General features: G+C 34.5%; 2 protein-coding genes across 2 annotated transcripts; both read right to left on the bottom strand.

The window, feature by feature from the left end:
* Nucleotides 1-10,552: 10,552 nt before the first annotated feature.
* LOC134275491 (zinc finger protein OZF-like) lies at nt 10,553-14,094 on the bottom strand. The gene is made up of 2 exons (XM_062757773.1): nt 13,113-14,094; nt 10,553-12,888 (listed from the first exon to the last, which is right to left on the bottom strand). Exons 1-2 carry the CDS (start codon nt 14,092-14,094, stop codon nt 12,167-12,169), a joined length of 1,704 nt encoding a protein of 567 aa, XP_062613757.1. The 3' UTR covers nt 10,553-12,166.
* A 2,187-nt stretch (nt 14,095-16,281) lies between these two features.
* Nucleotides 16,282-18,879, bottom strand: LOC134275490 (adenosine deaminase domain-containing protein 1-like). Its single transcript, XM_062757772.1, has 7 exons — nt 18,772-18,879; nt 18,160-18,439; nt 17,886-17,971; nt 17,661-17,758; nt 17,358-17,478; nt 16,543-16,684; nt 16,282-16,415 (listed from the first exon to the last, which is right to left on the bottom strand). Exons 1-7 carry the CDS (start codon nt 18,865-18,867, stop codon nt 16,282-16,284), a joined length of 957 nt encoding a protein of 318 aa, XP_062613756.1. The 5' UTR covers nt 18,868-18,879.
* Between the last annotated feature and the right edge of the window lie 429 nt (nt 18,880-19,308).

Genomic DNA, 19,308 nt, shown 5'->3' with positions numbered 1-19,308 from the left:
CCCCCCAACATAAAAAGTTAACCAATTTTTAAAAAAACACAATAAATTTAATAGCAAAAAATTTAAATATAATAATTATATCCCTATCTAAATTTGCTAAGACAATCAGCTCCTACATTTTCAGAACCCTTGATGGAAATAATGCGAAACCTGGGGGGTTTGGGGAAAGTAATCCCCAGCGCTTTGAAGTGCTTAGACACCTTGGCTTTGGTAAGATATACTAGTGGTTGATGATCTGATTTAGAGGAATTCCTACATACGGAACTTTTGAACTGCCCAGATTATCGCATAGCACTCTTCTGATTGTAGAGTAATTTACCTACATTTGGAAGTTTGCGTAGCATGCGACAGGTTTCTTCACACCACATTCGTACTTCATGAAAACGCCCCAACACCACGACGACGATCAGCTGTAGAAAAGCTTTCATTAAATAGGTAGTTGAGAACTGGTGTTACGTTAAGTGTTCTTGAAGTGTGAATGCATTTCCTGAGGTCTCTCCAAATCACTTGTTCGGCTGGCCGTTCTTGGTAAGATCTTAAAGGAACAATAGGAAAAATTCGAATAATTAGATAGAACCTTACTTTACCAAAATGATCCATTTTCGTTCGAAGGTTGGGACAGTTGTAACGTAATTTGTAGCAAGGTCTAATTTCCTTTCCTGCAATATGAGAAATAACATTTTGTACACATTAAAAACTTACTGGTTTATCAGTAGAATTTGCTAGCATACGCAGTCTTAGCAGGAAATTTCTCCGAATTACATTAGCATGGATCTGATTAATGTTCGAGTGAAATACATCATTTTACATCTTGTGTATTAAAAATCCAACTGATTCCGTTATCAAGAATGCTTACGCATCCAAGGTCGAAAACTGAAACTTCGAAGCGTTTAATCATAGTGACAAGGGATTACACCGAAGCTGAAGACAAAGCCAATGGCGTTTGGAACGTATCTCCTTCGCTGCATCATAGTCTGCCATATCCCAGCATAGGATAAATTGACAAATTTAGCCAGATACATCTGACATAAATATCCACTCAGCATCTTGGAAGTAATTTCTGATCGAAAACAGTTACTTTATTAAATTGCACGAAAATCATACAAAACCTGTTCGAACGTCCTTCTTTTTCACGATGACTATCGGAACTGTATGGATCTCTAAAGCTCGATACATGGCTTCCACCATCTTTCTTACCTCGTCACAAACAACGTCTTTTGAAGTAAAGGCAGAGCATAAGGCTTGGTGCGAATAGGCTGGTCACTAGTCAACTTGATATGATGAATCCGCAGATTCGTCAAACCAGGTACATCTGAACATCTGAAAAATCTCTAGTAATGTCTTGACATTCTGCTTTTTCATTTCAGTTGTTCATCACTTACTTTCACATCTGCCGGTCCCTCTTTTCGTTTCTCCTGAGATCACAAACAGCTCATTGCTCATCATCATCTAGATCGAGTACTGCGGCGCTAAACCCTAGACACTGTCTCATCATTACTCTGTTCCTGTCAATTACAACTTCAACATATTTGCATGAAATGTTTTGATTTTTCCATTCAGTTATCTGTAATCAACTTTTCCTAGTCTCTCTATAATTTCATATGGACCTTTCCATTGCATTTGTAATTTGTTACTGCAGTTGAAAAGAATAAGAACTTTCTCACCTTTTGACATTTGTTGTTCGTGCTCCCTTGTTTAATACTTCCTATTTCTTGACGACTTTTGTAGATTCTCTCGCTAATCTGCACTTAGCTTCTAGTTGTTCCTTCAAATCAACAACATACTCGGTATGTAGTTTAACCTCTGAATCGCTATTCTTAGTCCACAACTCCCTCAAAATCTTCATAGGTCCTCTAACTTCGTGTCCTAAACCAATTCAAAAGTGAGAATCCTATATCTTCTCTGTGCATCACGGTAAGCAAACAATGAGGCTGATAGAATACTTATCCCAATCAGTAGGATGTTCCCATAACTGTGGATATCTGCTTCATGTACCGTTGAACCGTTCGACCAGTCCATTGCACATGGGTGTACTGGTGTCGTTGTTAACTGTCGTATAGAAAGTAAACGACTAACCTCTGTCATCTAGTCGGATGAAATCGCGACCCCATATCCGTGAGCATTTCTTCGTACTCCTACTCTACAAAATACATTATCAAGCCTCAGCGACTCGTTCAGTGTCAATTCCTTTTAAAGCAATTGCCTCTCGGGAATGGGTAGCAAAGCACAAAAGTCAAAATGTAACGATTACCCTTACTGGTTGCGCTGGATAGGTCCTGCCAAATCGACAGCTAAGTCTGAACGTAGATAATAAGGCATTCCCGAGTGTACCTTTGTAGTCCGCCTTTCGAGTATGTTCGTTACAATAAGTTGCATATCTGCAAATCAGTAACATCCGTGAACTGGCCAATAAAATTCTTAAAGACTTTGCTGGCTGTCCTGCATGACCTTGGTGACCTGTCATAAGATTCATGAGCAAGCCAAGAACTTTAGTCCTAATTTTTTGGCCGGTAGTGTGTAAAAGTTTCCATTCTGATGTTTATCTGACTGGAAGACATTTAAATGATACCTTTTACTAATGAAGATACCTTGGCTTCTTGTCTTGTCCTACCAAAGCATCTTGGCTAACGTCTCGTCCTGGCTGCCTGATGTCTCAGGACACCAGGTCAAATATTGAATGAAATTTGTTTCTTACTTCCTTTGAGCTTTTGCCTTGTCATCTGCATGCGCATATTCAGTTCTTCGATCCTTTATTCTTGTTGAGTTCCATGATCAAGGAATACAATGGATTTTAACACCAAGCGTTATTTCACCCACAAGTAGGAGTGTCATTCACTCGCGCAACAGTGCCTGAATCAGACTGCCAAAATTGATGATTCGTACAATTCTATCAAATCCTACGAACTACAACACCGTTACACAGGTCAAGATGTCACAAAATGTTCATTAACTTGCCTTACAAGCATATCTTCAGATCATAAGTTACATGAAGTGTTTACAGGTCATGATGAGCCATTGAAAAGTATGTGTTGTAAGGAAGTAAAGTTCATCTTATTCGGTTCTTTGTAGATTTTTTCTGTACATCAAAACAAGTCTTCTTGATGGGGCACAAATGTGCCAGTGTCACACTTGAAGCAACGATTTCTTCTTGGAGTTTTCATGGTTCTTATCTGGCTTTGATTTGTTCCGTTTTGCGATTTTTCCTGAGACTTAATGAACTAATGTCTGAATTAGCTTGCTCAAATGATCTGCTAAATCACACTTTCTTGATGTTTTTGGTATGCGTTCTTTCAAAACAATGTCTTTTTGTTACACATAACAGAACTGATCCGAGACATATCGTAGAGCCATCAAAGTTGAACTCGACCAAGTTCAATCACTATCGAGATAAACGAGACGAACAACAGTGAAATTTCCACCTCAGGTCTGCTTCAACTTTTAAACCGTCTTTTCAAACCTTTTAGTAAGCCGTCTCAAAGCATCATAGTCCAACGTTCTCCGCAACATGCATAACATCCAGGCACGACCTCTGAGTAGTGCGCTCAGTTAACAGCCAACGTCAAACTTCCATTTCGTGCTGCAGCGTACCTTTCAAAACGTCTCAATAAAATCAATACCTTAACTTCATTGAATACAGGTTTTTGGAAACTTTGCATTATAGATTTTCTATTTCGTTTCTATCTTTACAGCTAACTTTTGCTTAAGGTTTGAATAGTTTGATGAATTTCATCTTCAACCTTCTTTTCCTGTAGTTTGAGTTTCTAATTCAAGTGCTTCTAGAGAATCCGTGCTTCTCTTTTCCCTTCCGCTCAGCTCAGCGATGTGCCTAGGAGAAACGAAAAATGAGGGACCGGCAGATGTGAAAGTAAGTGATGAACTAACTGAGAATGAAAAAGCAGAAGTCAAGACATTACTAGAGGATTTTTCAGATGTTTTATCAGATGTACCTGGTTTGACGAATCTCGGAGTTCATCATATCAAGTTGACTAGTGACCAGCCTATTCGCACCAAGCCTTATCCTCTGCCGTTTTACTTCAAAAGACGTTGTTTGTGACGAGGTAAGAAAGATGGTGGAAGCCCATGTGATCGAGCCTTCAATGAGGATAGTCATCGTGAAAAAGAAGGACGGTTCGAACAGGTTTTGTATCGATTTTCGTGCAATTAATAAAGTAACTGTTTTCGATGCAGAAACCATTCCAAGTGCTGATGATATTTATGTACAATTATCTGGCTGTAAATATGTTCCAAATTTGATCTATCCGATACCTTTGTCATCGCTTTCCAAACGCCACTTGGTTTGTTTCAAAATGCCCTTTGGCTTGATAAACGCTTCCGACGGCCTGATGCGTAAGCTCTTAGACGGAATGCAGTGTGTGTAACTTTATAGACGATGTGATTGTGTACACTCGAACTTAGGAACATGTTAATGTAATTCTCTGCCAGACTTCGTGCTGCGAATTTGACTGTGAAACCAAAGTGTTTTATTGGTTACCGCCAGTGTCACATATTGCAGGAAATGAAGAACTTTCTTCCTGACCCGCCATTCACAACTTTACCCAACCTTCAACGAAGAAGCAAGTGCGATCATTTTTAGGTCTGGTAGGATTCTATCGTAAATTCATTCCGAATTTTTCAGCTATTGCTTCGCCTTTATCAGATCTTACCAAGAAAGGCCAGCCGAACAAAGTGATTTGGAAAGAGCCACAAGAAATGCATTCATCACTCTCAAGAACGCTTTAACGGTAACACCAGTTCTCAAACTACCTGATTTAAATGAAAGCTTTGTTTTACAGACAGATGCGTCAGATCGTGGTGTTGGGGCAGTTTTGATGCAGTACGAAGATGGTGTGAAGAAACCTGTCGCATACGCTAGCAAGAAACTTTCCAAATGTCAGGTAAATTACTCTACAATCGAGAAAGAGTGCTATGCGATAATCTGGGCAGTTCAAAAGTTCCGCAGGTATTTGTATGGTAAGGAATTCCTACTAGAGACAGATCATCAACCACTAGTATATCTTACCAAAGCCAAGGTGTCTAATGCACGTCTGATGCGCTGGGCATTACTTCTGCAACCATACAGGTTTCGCATTATTTCCATCAAGGGTTCTGAAAATGTAGGAGCTGATTGTCTTAGCAGAATTTAGATATGTATATAATTATATATAGTCGATTTTATGCTATAATTGATTGTGTTTTTTTTCAAAAGTTCGTTGAACTTTCTTATGTTGGGGAGATATTGTCACAATCAATATTTAATTTTAATTGCATTTACATTATGTTTATGGTTTTTATTTTATTTACCCTTTACTGGACCTCTATACTTTTGTTACCTTATTGAACCTCAGTTAAGTTTTGCAGGTATTGGTCAGTTACGACCTATTGTATTTTGGGGTATTTAAATCGCTGCATAGCTGACCAGGTAACCCAGGGTCCACGTTTTCATAGCTTTTAAATGGTTGACATACAGTCCAAGATGAGTGGCTAAATTTTTTCTTTCAACGGTAACCATTTCTCCAAAGGGGTAAGTTTGTTTTTTATTTCATATGTAAGTTTTTGAGTAATACATTTAAAACGTAGAACTATTTAAGAACTTGAGTTAATTAATGTTTTTGTTACTATTTACGTATACAGGTTTTGCTGGGTAGAGTTACTCATGCGTTTATTGTTCTATTTTTGTGCAATGTACTGAGTTATATACGCACGTAGGCTATTTTGTTTTGCCGCTTATAAAGTCGGTGTTGTGGGTTTAATAGTTAAAACCACTTTTGTTAAGATGTTGTGTCTTCTTAACGTTTTTCTTATTATAATAGTGTTCGGTTAAAATTACCGGGACTGATTGTATGGTGTGCCATAAGTGCAATTGTAGTCAATGGTGACTTGAGTTTTCCTTTTGTATACGTGGCTTGTGACTTAAAAAATGTTATTTAATTCAAAGGTTCCTGATGTTATCCAATGTTAATCTATCCATGTGTGTGTTGGCAATGAACTTACCAGACCGGGATACCCACTGGGAGCCAGTTGGCGGGAGTCCGTCGTGAAACGGGTCGTGTCTGGATAGACGTGGTTTAGAGTCAACGATATTGAGGATTAATAGAGACTTTAATTTCTGTGTATTGTAAATAATAGCTGTAAAAATATGTTGTAAATATTGTTTTTATTGATTTTATTTATAGATAAAAAAAAATTGTAAATAGAAAAAAAAATCTTGTTATATCTGACTGAACAGAGCACGACGGCTGTCGTGACAAACATACTAGATGTTGTATTAATTTACAAAACTTTTATTTTAATAATATAAGTTTTCATTGACATTCAAACTTTTTTAAGGGGGAGGTGTTGTTGAGAAGAAGATTGTTTTATTTGTATATATTAGTAACATTAAGTTTCTTGAACCTTCCAGAGTGGCCCAACATGTTTGGTCATGATTTAACAGATTCTTAAATTTTGTGTATGTCCAGATTGTTCCACATAATTTCAGCTTTTAACCCATTGTTCTTGAGAAGAAGATTTATAATACTGTATAAATCCCTGTCAATTCAATATGTATACAATAATTGTGAATACTTTGTGGTATAAGCACTATTGAGATATAACTGGGGGTATATTTTCATTGGGACAATTGTAGAATCTACACTACCCCATGTATGTATTATTAGATTCTTGCATAAGTTTACTTTATGTTTCATTCTTATTATATATTACTTAAAGAAATTATTTTAATTTAAATTGTGTTTTGTCTTTTCTTCATTTCGGGTAATTCTGACCCATACAGAATTGGGGGGATATGTCTTCATTTTAACAATTTAAATTCCCCTTTACCCAAGGATGCGTTGTACCAAGTTTGTCAAATTTGGCCCATTAATTTTTGGAAAAGTAAAATATAAGTTTACAGAAATCAACAGACGTTTTCGGTCACAATTAATTTCTTAGTTCACCAAGTGTTCAGGTTTTTGAATCTAATGAAAATCAAACTGAATTAAATACCCTATCCCTTGACCGGCTGCCACCAAAATGTAACGTGTAAACCTACTGGGTTCTACAAGGGACAAGGGTTCTTTATTAATATATATATGTTTTTCCTCTTACTCTATCTGAGTTATTATTGATTGGAACTATGTACAATTAATTGAAGTGGTAGGCCGTGGTTCATAAGCAAGGTAACCTGCACTGTGTTCCTGGAACAGCCAGAGTTCCTATTGTAATGTGAAGCACCAGGTTCTTTCACCCTTATGCAGAATTACTTCGCCCTGGTACCTCACCACAATTCCTCTAGACTGTTCTCTTTCCACTACTGCTTCTAACCTTTGCTCTTTTATTTCTCAAATAATGCCTTTATTACCTTGCGCTTTATTCTTCAGTTTTCTTCTTCTGATCACTACAACTGATTCCGTCAGAATAATGCCTTGCAGCTGCGAGCGTCTCATTTATATACCTTTGGAGCATTCTATTTACTCAGAGGGGTGATCAGCCTATTGGAAGAGTCCACTTTCCAATATCCCCTCTGATTCGACTATAGTAGGCATGGCCAAATACGCTACCCATTACAGTATACTAAAACTAATCATACCTAAATCTTTTTTATCAAACTTTCCATATGTGGCCAGTATAGGAATTGTGTAGGTGAAAGATCGTCTGACGTAAACATACATTGTGTAAGCAATGTAGACACTGCTGAATGTAACAAACTGCTTGACACTCAGTCTTCCCATAGCAATATTAATTACTGATCTGAAACGAATGCAAGACAATTGTAAATAAAGTAATAAAACGCCAAAATGTTAATTGCTTAATTACTTTAATGGTGTTTTATCTTTATAAAATATGCATTAATGCTAAAACAATTTAACAACTGCGTTTACAAATACAATGTATAGACATCAAATGATCCAATGCACGATTCATAACGCCCGAATTTTCTCTTTACCAAATAACAACACTCCTCTATAGACGTAGCGCATTTCTGAATATCCTTGTTGATGATTTTTATCAGATCATGTCATAAACTTGCATAGGTTTTTTTTTACACTTAAAGATGCAATTTTTACAAATATCTGATATTAAAAACAAAATGAAAACGAATTAAAAATTGTTTACGTGCTTGCAAACGGTATCCCGATCCCGATTATATTTCTATTTCATAGCAAAAAAAAAAAATTTTCATAATAAAAATGAACTTAGATATAAAATTATTTGTATATATATTTATATGATGTATATACAAATAAATTTAAATGCAGATTCACATATCAAAAACAATTAACATTCACATTCACATGGTGTACAAAATGCAATTTATTTTTAATTAGCATGATTAGCGGAAATTTTTTAGTTCAATGAAAAGAATAGGGACATCTTCGTGTTTGAATTTCAAGTTCAAAGATAAGGATATAGGAACATCTTCGTTAGCCAAAATTTTCTGATTTACTACTCTCCTTATAGCTGTAGAACTGTATATGTATATAGCTTTGTGGTTTATATTTTAGTCATGATCATGCAACTTAAATCCATAGTGCTCATAAAACACCCACCCCCTTTATTCTGTATTTGTGTTTTTTTTTTATTTCCTGCAGATGCATGAAATTCGTTTAAAATAATATTAAGACCACAAGATGGCATACTTTAATTTGTTGTACTGGGTCGAATAAAATGTATGAAATCTGCAGTGCTCCTTGACAATAGATTAAAGGGTTGACATTCTTTTACATTTATTTATTTATTTTCGAATTTATAAATAAATTAAATCAGTCTTAAATATGAAAAATACACAAATCATGAAAAAAACCAAAGATCCTATACCTAACTTACTGACAGTTGTGCATTTACTCTCCTTAGAACTGTCGTCAGAAACTAGATAGTATATATAGGGACAACAACTGCAATATTTTAATTAAAACGTTAAAGGTACATGATATTTTTAGGAAATATTCAATGTCTTTTAAATGATTATTAAATATATGTTAGTCAAAATATGACTCCGTTAAAGGTTAAATTTGTTAACAAACTATAGAACTGCAAAATAACTTAACAAATGCCAACTTTAAACAAGGATGTTGAAATCCCTAGAATATCAATTTATTTCTCAGTAACATGCCTCGGTTTAAAAATTGATCACACTCAGAGTATGCTCTTCATATCAATCAATTAAACTGGGAGACATAAAAAAAAAGAACATATGCAGGTAATAGTGAAAATATTAATACAACCAATTGGGATAGCTGACACTGGAAAAGCTGAGTCTGGTTTGTCACACAATTTACCGGTAGTTGCTGTCTACAGTCCATCAAGTCAGGACAAAAGAACACTACATAGAACCAAGCCACATTTTTAAATTAATCATGTTTTAGATGTACCAAATTCAATAGAAAATTACAAAACAATTAAAGATCATTTAATTCTTATTTGAAAACTTACATTTCATAAACATGAACCGACTTGTTGACAAGTATATATAATGTTACATTTTCTTATGTCTATTTATTAATTACTTTCGCCAAATATAGCCTATTCATCTGAAGTTTAACACTGTGAATTTTCCTTTGCCAATAAAAAGCCCATCTTTTTATATTTCAGCTTTGTTCTGGCTTTCTCGTTGCCAAAATACCTTTCATAAGCAAATTTTCCTTTTAAGCCAACCTTAGTGAAGCATGCTCCCCAAATCTATACGTGTACTTGATTTTGGGTATCCTTACCCACCATTCTTATGTCCAGTACAAGACTTAAAAGCAAAAAGTCTTTCTATATTGCATCCAATAAAGGATGATTTAAACTGCCTCTGATCTTGATTTTATATCCATAGATTCAATATCCTCTATCCTAAGGTCATCTAGTGTCTTTGAACTCAGTAATTAAGACTGAAAAGCCCAACTGTATCCATAAAATTGGGATGGACAAACAGATTAAAATACTAATATACATGCATATAGCAGATGGCTATGGTGTTCCGTTAGGGCCACTCGCACCTTCACCTTTAGGCAAAGTTGCCAAAGCAAAATAGCGAAATTGCGAAGGCAAAGGAGCATTGCTCCTTCACCTTCACACTTTTGCCTTCATCATTCGATCTTCGCACTTTTGCTCCTTCGCCTTTGCAACTTTGCCCTAAAGGCGAGAGTGCGAAGATGTGAGTGGCCCCAACAGAACACCATAGATGACAGATACTAAATCTTCATAAAACTTGACTGGAAGTTGTACTCGGAACTCCAAATGCTCAGCTGAATATGGAAATTAAATTTGCCTTAGTGAAATACAAAAGGCCTAATTATCCACATAACTTAGTGTTTATATCAAAAGGACACAAGATTTTACCTCTAGGGAAAGTCACCTAAAACAAAGGTGTGGTGCACAGAAGTAGGCATGTTATAAACAAACGAAAACCTGCTTTGAGGGGTGGGGGGGTGGGGATTACACCACCTCAAAAGTTGCAAAATTCTCATTTTCTTCAAATTGTAGACTTTTGTTATCGATAAAGGTAAGAAAGTAGCCTCAACATTAGCAGGCACACATGATAAAGAGTCAATTTCTCTCTCCAAAAAGTAAGGAAAAAAAAACCCCTACCTGAATACATTCTAATTTATTATAATATAGAAATGTTATATAAAAAAATATTGGAATGTAAATTCTAATATACAAGTTACAAAAATATACATGTGCAATACTAACAATTAAAAACAATGCAGAACCTTGCATAAATTGAATGCTTTTTCAATGAGGGAAAACAATGCACACACAACCTTAATAATTTGAAATGTAAGGGCAAAATACAACTATGTACACCATTTCTCTCATCATACAGTTTATAATACAAAATATCACTAAAACTATGGAATGTAAGCCTTCCAGGTGAGCAATTCATTAAAGGAATGTAGCAAGTTTGTATTAAACATATCAACTTCATCAAAAAAATTAATCAAAACTGACAAGGAATGAAGAAAAAATATAATAACAAAATGGAATTTTCCAAAATTCATGTCTTTTCTTTCTAACAAATTAAAAAAAAGTAACAAATCAAACAAACAATAAAGTATCATTTTCTCCATCCACACCTTTTTAATATTTATCGAATATTTCTTTTCATTTTACAATTTACTTTTGATAAAAAATTTGCATACAGAGAGCACTTTGCTAAGGGATAGGAAATGCAATGTTGTTCAACATGTTCAAATGTTTGATTCAAAAAATTTCAGAGGATTGAAAAATTCAACTACAAGAGTTACATCAGACTTGCTCAGATAAATAAACTAAAAATATAATCTGTAGACAAAATCTATATGCATAGATAGATAAAATGTAAGTGCATAGATTAAAATCATTAGATTGTTATTTTTGTTAAAAACATACACACATAATGACTACTAAATCTAATAAATATGCACATTAACAATAAAAAAATAAATGATCTGTTAATCCAACCAAAAAAGCACAGGGGTTTTGATATGTTTGTTCATTATGAATGTACAGACAATATTGGAATTAAAAATACAAAATGACAAAATATAAAACGAAATCATAACTATATAAAAATTCTTGCTAGAGGTATTCATATTTTGTTCTCAGACATCAGATAGTCTTTTTCATTTTTTCTTTCAAACCTTTTAAAAATGTGAATGGAGATGAAGTTCTAAACATCATTTGATCTTCAACTGTAATGGTGTTTTTATTTTACTGGCTATTACCTAGATGAATCTTAATGTTAAGTGATATGATAACTTCATGTCTGATGGAAAACTACTTCAAAAACACTGTGGACAAAGTCTTAGTTTCTTAGCTTTCATGGAGACTGTCACAGCACAATTAAATCACATTTCTTTCATCAACAACAAAATCAAGGATAGCCTATCATAACCTTAAATTTTGTGTCAAATTAATTAAATTCAATAAATTCTAACATTAATGATGTATTAAACTAGTCTTCCAAGGAGTGCATGTGTCACTAACAACATTAAAATATGGTTAACTACTTCTTTACTAACAAAAAATGCATTGATATTAAGATTGCAGTAGAATTCTGTAAGTGATTTTTCATATATTCTTGCAATATGACCCCAACCTTATAAAAATTTTAAAATATTTCAATAATCCCTAAGATTCATGAGAGATTTTTTATTAGATCCTGATTTTTTCCCCATAGAATCAAAAGTGATTGCTAAGAGTACACTACTTCAGGTGACTTTCATTCAAGTTCAGATTTAATTTCAGTTTCTGAGTGATTTTCCATGTGTTGCTTCAGATCAGATTCAGAAGTGTAAACTTCATTACATATAATACATTCAAATGATTTTTCATTTCTGTGGGTTTTCATATGCTTTCTTAGATCATTCTGCTGAGCATAAGCACAGCCACAAATATTACACTCAAAGGCCTTAGATATGTCCTGGTGATTTTTCATGTGAAGGAAAAGATCAGCTTGGTGGGAATAAGCATTGCCACAAATATTACACCCATAGGGCTTCACATCTCCTAGGGTCTTAGGATCATGGCATTTTAAGTGAAGAGTAAACTGCTCTTTCTGGGCAAATATCATGTCACAAATCTGGCATTTATAGGCACGCTTTTCTCCATAATGGGAAAGCATGTGATTGACAAGTTCACAGTTCTGGAGGAATTCTTTGTCACACTTATCACACTTAAATGGACGCTCACCAGTGTGTCGCTTCATGTGCAAACGCAGGTGACACCGTTGGTTGAACATGTTGCCACAGACTTCACACTTGAATGGTTTGTGACCTGTGTGAGTCCTGATATGAAGATTAAGGTGGCCGCTTTGGTTGAATGCCTTGTCACACATGGTGCATTTGTAAGGACGATCTCCCGAGTGTGTTCGCTTGTGAATCTTGAGTGTGCTCGCCTGTCCAAAGCCTTTGCCGCACTCATCACATCTATACGGCTTTTCACCTGAAAAAGAGAAGTCAAAGTAAGTTACACCAAAATCACAACATTCTGAAGTGATATTAAACATAAAAATTTTCATTGAACAATCTGTTGAAATTCTCCTGGGTATTATTGTGCCGCATTATTATTAGACAACCTGTTTTTAGATTCTGTGAGTTCTCATGTTAGAATCTGTTATTATAAATCAACTTTAACTGTGCAAGTTCTCAAGTGAGAATCGGCCTTACCAGTATGAGTTCTCATGTGAGTTGTCAATATACAGCTCTGTGCAAAAGCTCGTCCACAGACTCCACATTTGTAAGGTTTCTCGCCTGTGTGAGTTCTCATGTGAACTTTAACGTGGCTCTTGAAGCGAATCTTTAGGCCACACTCTTTGCATTCAGTTCCTTTGTCTTCTGAATTATGCTGATTCACATGTTTTCTGTAAAGGTGAAGATAATTGAATTTCTCTCCACACTGTGAGCATGAAAATGGTTCTTGCCCATCGTGGGTTCGCATGTGAGCATTTAGGTCAAACTGTCGTTTATATCTCTTATCACATCGATTGCACTCAAATTTACAGTGTTTTTTGATTAAAGATTTGATCTTGTTGGCCTCGTTATTTGAACTGTTTTGGACATCGCTTTCACTGTCTTCATCCTTGGTGTTGCCTATCCCTGTCAGAGCTTCCGCAATGTTGGCATCAAGGCTGCCTTGATTGTCGTAGTATTCTGGATTTATTGTGATGTAGGCATCATCTCCTTTATCTATGTGAACATCTAGTTTACCAGTATTTTCAGCACCTAAACCATTGAAAGGTACTTTGTTCATAGGATTAGACTTAGTCATCACAAAACCATTTACCCCACTGACAGGCTTTACAATAAATGGTTTGGAATTATCAGCCAAGCCTCTGTCATACCTATCGAAACACAGCGAGGATTTCTTGATGAATTCATCTTTGGCGCTGTCTGGAACGAAAACCAAATGCATGCCTGGGGGCAAAGTCCCATCTGTTGGAACAATATAGCCATTGTTTGAAATGGGAAAGGCATCCTGTGAGATAACTTTAAAAGTTTCGACATTATTATTTTCTGTTGGCATTACATCATCACTGAGGTCTATGGAACCGTTAGTATATCCATCTGAGGAGTTCTCTATGGTCTGATCTGAAGAGTTTTGGAAGCGGTCTTGCGTCTCCTGATCATCATCATCTAAGATGTATCTCATAGGACTCAAAAGTACACCCTAGTTTTGATTTACAGTAATTCATTGTCACAGGTATAGCTCATATGGCTTTAATTGTGTCTTTAATTTGTTTTAAAAAAAATGTCAAACACACAGAATGAGTTGACATATTTTATATCTAAATTGAAAGGAACTTTGAGTACATGTCCATATCTGCTATCCCATCAATCAAGAACAATGCTACATCTTTAAAACTGATTTAAAATAAACATGTGTTTTCTCTTGCATAATTTCCCATCTATACATAAGGATCTCATCTGTCACAATTTAATACATTCTCAAGTGTTACTTTTGCATAAGTATTAAAATCATTAAATTCCCATGTCCTGCATGAACATGAAAAAATACTTAAGGTAGGATTCTTCTCTGGTTTCTGACTAGATGAAACATTCAAAGTATATTTCCTTATATGTCTTATATATTGAGGTGTAAGGAAATTAAAAGACCATATTTTTCTTTCCTCATCACAATTGTACAACTTTAAATAGAAATGTTAAACTGTGTTTGAAAACTAGCAGGGACTATATTTTTGGCGGAATGGTGGCGTATGAAAATATCTTCTTTTCTGACTTTCAAAATTATAATAGAACAATGAATTTAGTTATAATTTTTACACAATCGAAGACTTGGAGAAAATTTCAAATGTAAGTTTAATTAATAATGAGGGACTAAACTTTCAAAATATATCAAATAAATATGATTTTTCAAACAAACTAGAACTTTATTACCTTTAACGCTTCCTATCAAAGTGCAGATTTGAGCCAAAAATCCATAAAAATTATTTTTTCTGTCTTAGTAAACGATCAAATTTTTTTGTTTTTTGTTGTATCATTTTGTATATCTATAAGACTACTTTATTATATGTGAAAATAAGAAAAAGTTAAATATAGGAAGCATATGAAAATAACTAATATATCCTAAAAATTAAGAAAAACAGAGACAATTTGGATTAGCCAAATATCCAGTAAAGTTAAATTATTTATGTAAATTTGGTAATATCATTCTATAGACCCGATATAATAATATGTTTTTCTGCAGAAAGAACTGTCATTTAACTTTTGAAATAGAAGTAGGTATCACATGATTGGCAACAGTTATTTTTTATTATTAATGTCAAGGAAAAAGATAATGACCTTGACCTGACCTTGCCTCTAATATAACACGGTCAAATTTAATTTCACTGATACTATCACTTACTGATATTGTCTTCTTGATTCTGTGAAAATTTCATTAATTATTAAATATTAGAAATACGAGAAGAATCCTACCTTAAGATTATTAAGTTTTTTTTATTTGTGTCTCATAAATAGATAAAACTTCAACTGAAGGATATGCATAATAATTCTCATAAAAAATAAGATGTGCACTTTTTCTGAATCTCAAAATTGGAAGCTGAATTGATATATTAATGTGTACTTTGGAACCCGATGCTACGACTCAATACGCAAGTTTCGAGATTATCTCCCTTGGTGCGCTCTTTCGTTAAGGAGGGGAGTTTCGTTGCCGCGTAAACAAACAGGTGGGACAACTATATTTGATGTTTATATATTGGATACATTGTATCATCGATATACTGGTTTATCATAACTACATGATTGTCAGGATGCACTCTACATTTCGAGAATAACCGAATTAATTTAAAGAAGTCATTTTTTAAAGTTAAAAAATCGTAACAAAAAAGAAAATGTCGGTGGATGTGAGACTTTTCAGACGAGGGAAGAAATTAGGACCTCTAATAAAACCGGTACACATGCATCTGATCATTGTACGTAGGCGATCTAAATGACACATTGATTCTTTTCTTTATTATAATTTCAAAAAACCCACAAACTTTAAAAAAAAAGAAAAAAAAGAAGGTTGTACGATCAAGAAAATCGGTTACTTTTTATTAAGACTATGACGTTTCTTTCGTTTTCAAGTACCTATAATTTAAAGTAGATTTGTAAATATGCATAGTTGAACTTGATAAAATCATCAAATGCATCACTGCTTAATATCATTATCTTTTTATAACATTTAATAAATTTTAAAAGCCATAAATATCGTTCATTTACTTATGCACGTTTGTGTACAGAAACAACCTGTCCCACCTCCCTGCCGAAATGGATACTTTTTGCGCCTCTATCGTAGGAGAGTTACAATCTCGAAACTGGCGTATTAGGGAAAGCCTTACTTCAGAAAGGCCCTCCTCGCCATGGCAACGCTATGACTGTCCACCAGACACCTGCCATCCCGCGTGAAGCTCTCACTGGACAGAGTACGACACCCCGTCCCCATAGCAACCACGTCCCCCACAGAGTCACCTGGTACAAAACAGTCAAAGTCCAATAACTCCAAAATACAATGAAGTAAATAATAAGTAGATAAAAGAAAAAAACCCAGAACTGACAGAATATGAATCATTTCATCAGATTAATTACAACAGAGTACCTCTTTTGACAAGAAACGCAGCCAGATGAAGATCCTTTTGTAGAACTACTGGGACAATGTTGAGTATTTTATGGGCATGTCTAAAACAGGCTTCTGCCATTTTGTCTTCCAGTGTCAAATTTATTGTCTGATTCTTGATAATCTATATAAAAAAGAGCAACCTGATATGAAGCTGTGTTTCAAAAACTGATGAAACTATATCCTGTTTCAAATATTTAAATATTTCAGGACATGTACATAATGTACCATGTCAAGATGAATTAATATTCTTAAAATTAGTTTTATAGGGCTGGGTATTGGCCTGAGATTTCGTATTGTGATATTTTTAAATGTATTGCGATATGTATTGCAATATTTTCAATGTAATATAAATGGCATTTTCTTACTATATTTACTTTAATTTACATGCAGAATGTACATAACTATGATAAGTAACCAACACGAAAAAAAAATCTTGTTGATTTCATTTAAGTTATGCTCTGAAATATTCCCACAAAACGACTTCTGACTTACTGTTTGGCTTTATAACAAACTTTTATAAGTCCATTTTTATATTTAATGACAAAATTCCTTAATCTAAGCATATTGCCAATATATCGATATTACAAAATTGTATTGCGATACGATATTTTTTTGTCATTGTATTGCAATATATTGAAATATCAATATTATTGCTCAGCCCCAATGTTTTATGCTTTAGGGTATCTTCAACTATGAAATATTTGATCTTTTTCCATGAAGGAAATTTGTGCAAGTCCACAAGGATAATGATTTATTAGACAAAAAAAATTCTGGGATGCAGTGTACATTATTACCTCATCATTGGCCATCAGTCGGTACAAAGCTTGTTCAGCTGCGTTTTTCTTGGCCTCTTTCTTTGTACTGGCAAAAGTTTCCACAATGAACTCATCCCGCACAAAAACTGCAGCAACAAACCTAAGAGAAAAATACAGAAGGTCCGTTAACCATAAAGCTCACCTGACTCAGTTTCTCGTCCCAATTAACTAGGGTGTCTGTTACCACAAACTTGAGTACATCTTCCCAAAATATATATATTGAGGGGCATTAGTTGACATTAAAACATGACAATATTTTCAAACTGACAACAAATAACTTACCCTTGAGGTCCTTTCTGATCACCGACATCAATCTTGAATGGAAGCATTTTATGGGCACAATATTCCTGGAGTTTGTTTATAGGGTTCTTCGATTCATCCTGAATAAAAAAAAATCCTATAAACAACACACATGTTGAATCAATTTTGTACACTTTGAGAGTCTTTAATATATTCCAGTACATGCTCATTGAAAGACTTGATACTATTTGTATACATATTACAAACAGGTTTTAGTGGTTTCTCGTGTGAACCCAGTCTTCCTGGCTCTGTTTGTAGCTTCCTCCCCATTGCATCAAACTGAACTGACCCATCTACAACAGGAATAAATCAAAATAATTAATATACTGAAGTGAAATAAGACACCAAGCTGACAACATTATTACCTTTACCAAATGAGATTTCATAAAAACGGTTTAAACTGTATTCATCTTACTAATAAGGAGTTTAATAGCATTCCTTGACCATGACTAAAAATTATATTTGTATAAAATACACCCACCATCCTCCTCTAATTCTTCCTCTTTATCAAACCCCAGAATGATGTTGAATGCGATCTTGGCGGAGTTTGTCTTGGCCTCTTTTTTGGTGGAGCCGATACCCTGGGGATATTCCTTACCATCTACTTTACACACGTAGGCAAATGTCTGTTTGTAGGTAGCCACCATAACCGCGTCCTCACGATAAGACACGACTCGACGCTGTAAGGAACAAAACTCATTCAGGGCACTAATTGGCTGCTTGGATCCATTCCTGAAGTTGTCTATTAGCTCCTTTGGAACCTGGAATATAAAAAAAAAAAATTCTAGTCATTATGTGAATTTGGTTTGAATGATTCAGTTACAGGCAAGTAATAAATAAATTCATGCTTATCTTCACAAAAAATTTTGGACTTTCTCATATATCATTATTCTTGCTGTCAGCCGATTTCGTTCGAATGTGGCCATATAGCTCGGATGGTAGAACACCTAACTGAAGATTCAGGGGGCTCGGGTTCAAATCCCGGTCTGGTCTGCTGCATTTTTCTCCTCTTGCATTACATAACAATAAAATGTAATACTTGCAAATGATAAACATGATAAAGGCGATAATTCATGATGACAATATATGGTACCTCTTTCGGGATTTTGGAGGCTGGTATCTTTTCTTCTGGTGGAGTAACAGGTCTTTTACTGAGTCCAGGAATATAACTCTGTGTTGCAGCAAACATCTTTGAAACTTAATAAATGAATCATTATTAATATTTTAACATTCTTTTAACATGTTTAATAAAGAAAATGAAAATAAACACAATTTTCACAGGAGAATGTTAATTATTATGTAATCTCAAGTTAATATCTATGTTTATTTTACACATTAAGTAAACGCCAAAAAGTCAAACTTGAATAGATTTGAGTAATCAATGTACAAAAACACAACAAAAAGAAAAGGAAAGTAAAAAATGAAAGTACTATAGTTTTAGACACCTTTCACTGCCTAATTATCTAACGGGTCAACTTTCTGAACAGATGCATATTCTTGAGAGTCGACTTTTGAAATATTTCACAGAATTTTTTGAATTTCTAAATGAAGATCTAATTGATAAAACAGCGCCAAAACACTGTGTTCATTACACGTTACATTTAGAATGTGGACATTTAAAAGAACTAGG

Source organism: Saccostrea cucullata, unplaced genomic scaffold (assembly GCF_032062105.1).
Source record: "Saccostrea cucullata isolate Sc308-1 unplaced genomic scaffold, CSIRO_AGI_Scuc_v1 ctg11797, whole genome shotgun sequence".
In the NCBI taxonomy this organism is placed as follows: domain Eukaryota; kingdom Metazoa; phylum Mollusca; class Bivalvia; order Ostreida; family Ostreidae; genus Saccostrea; species Saccostrea cuccullata.
This window is presented reverse-complemented; position numbering and strand designations above follow the sequence as displayed.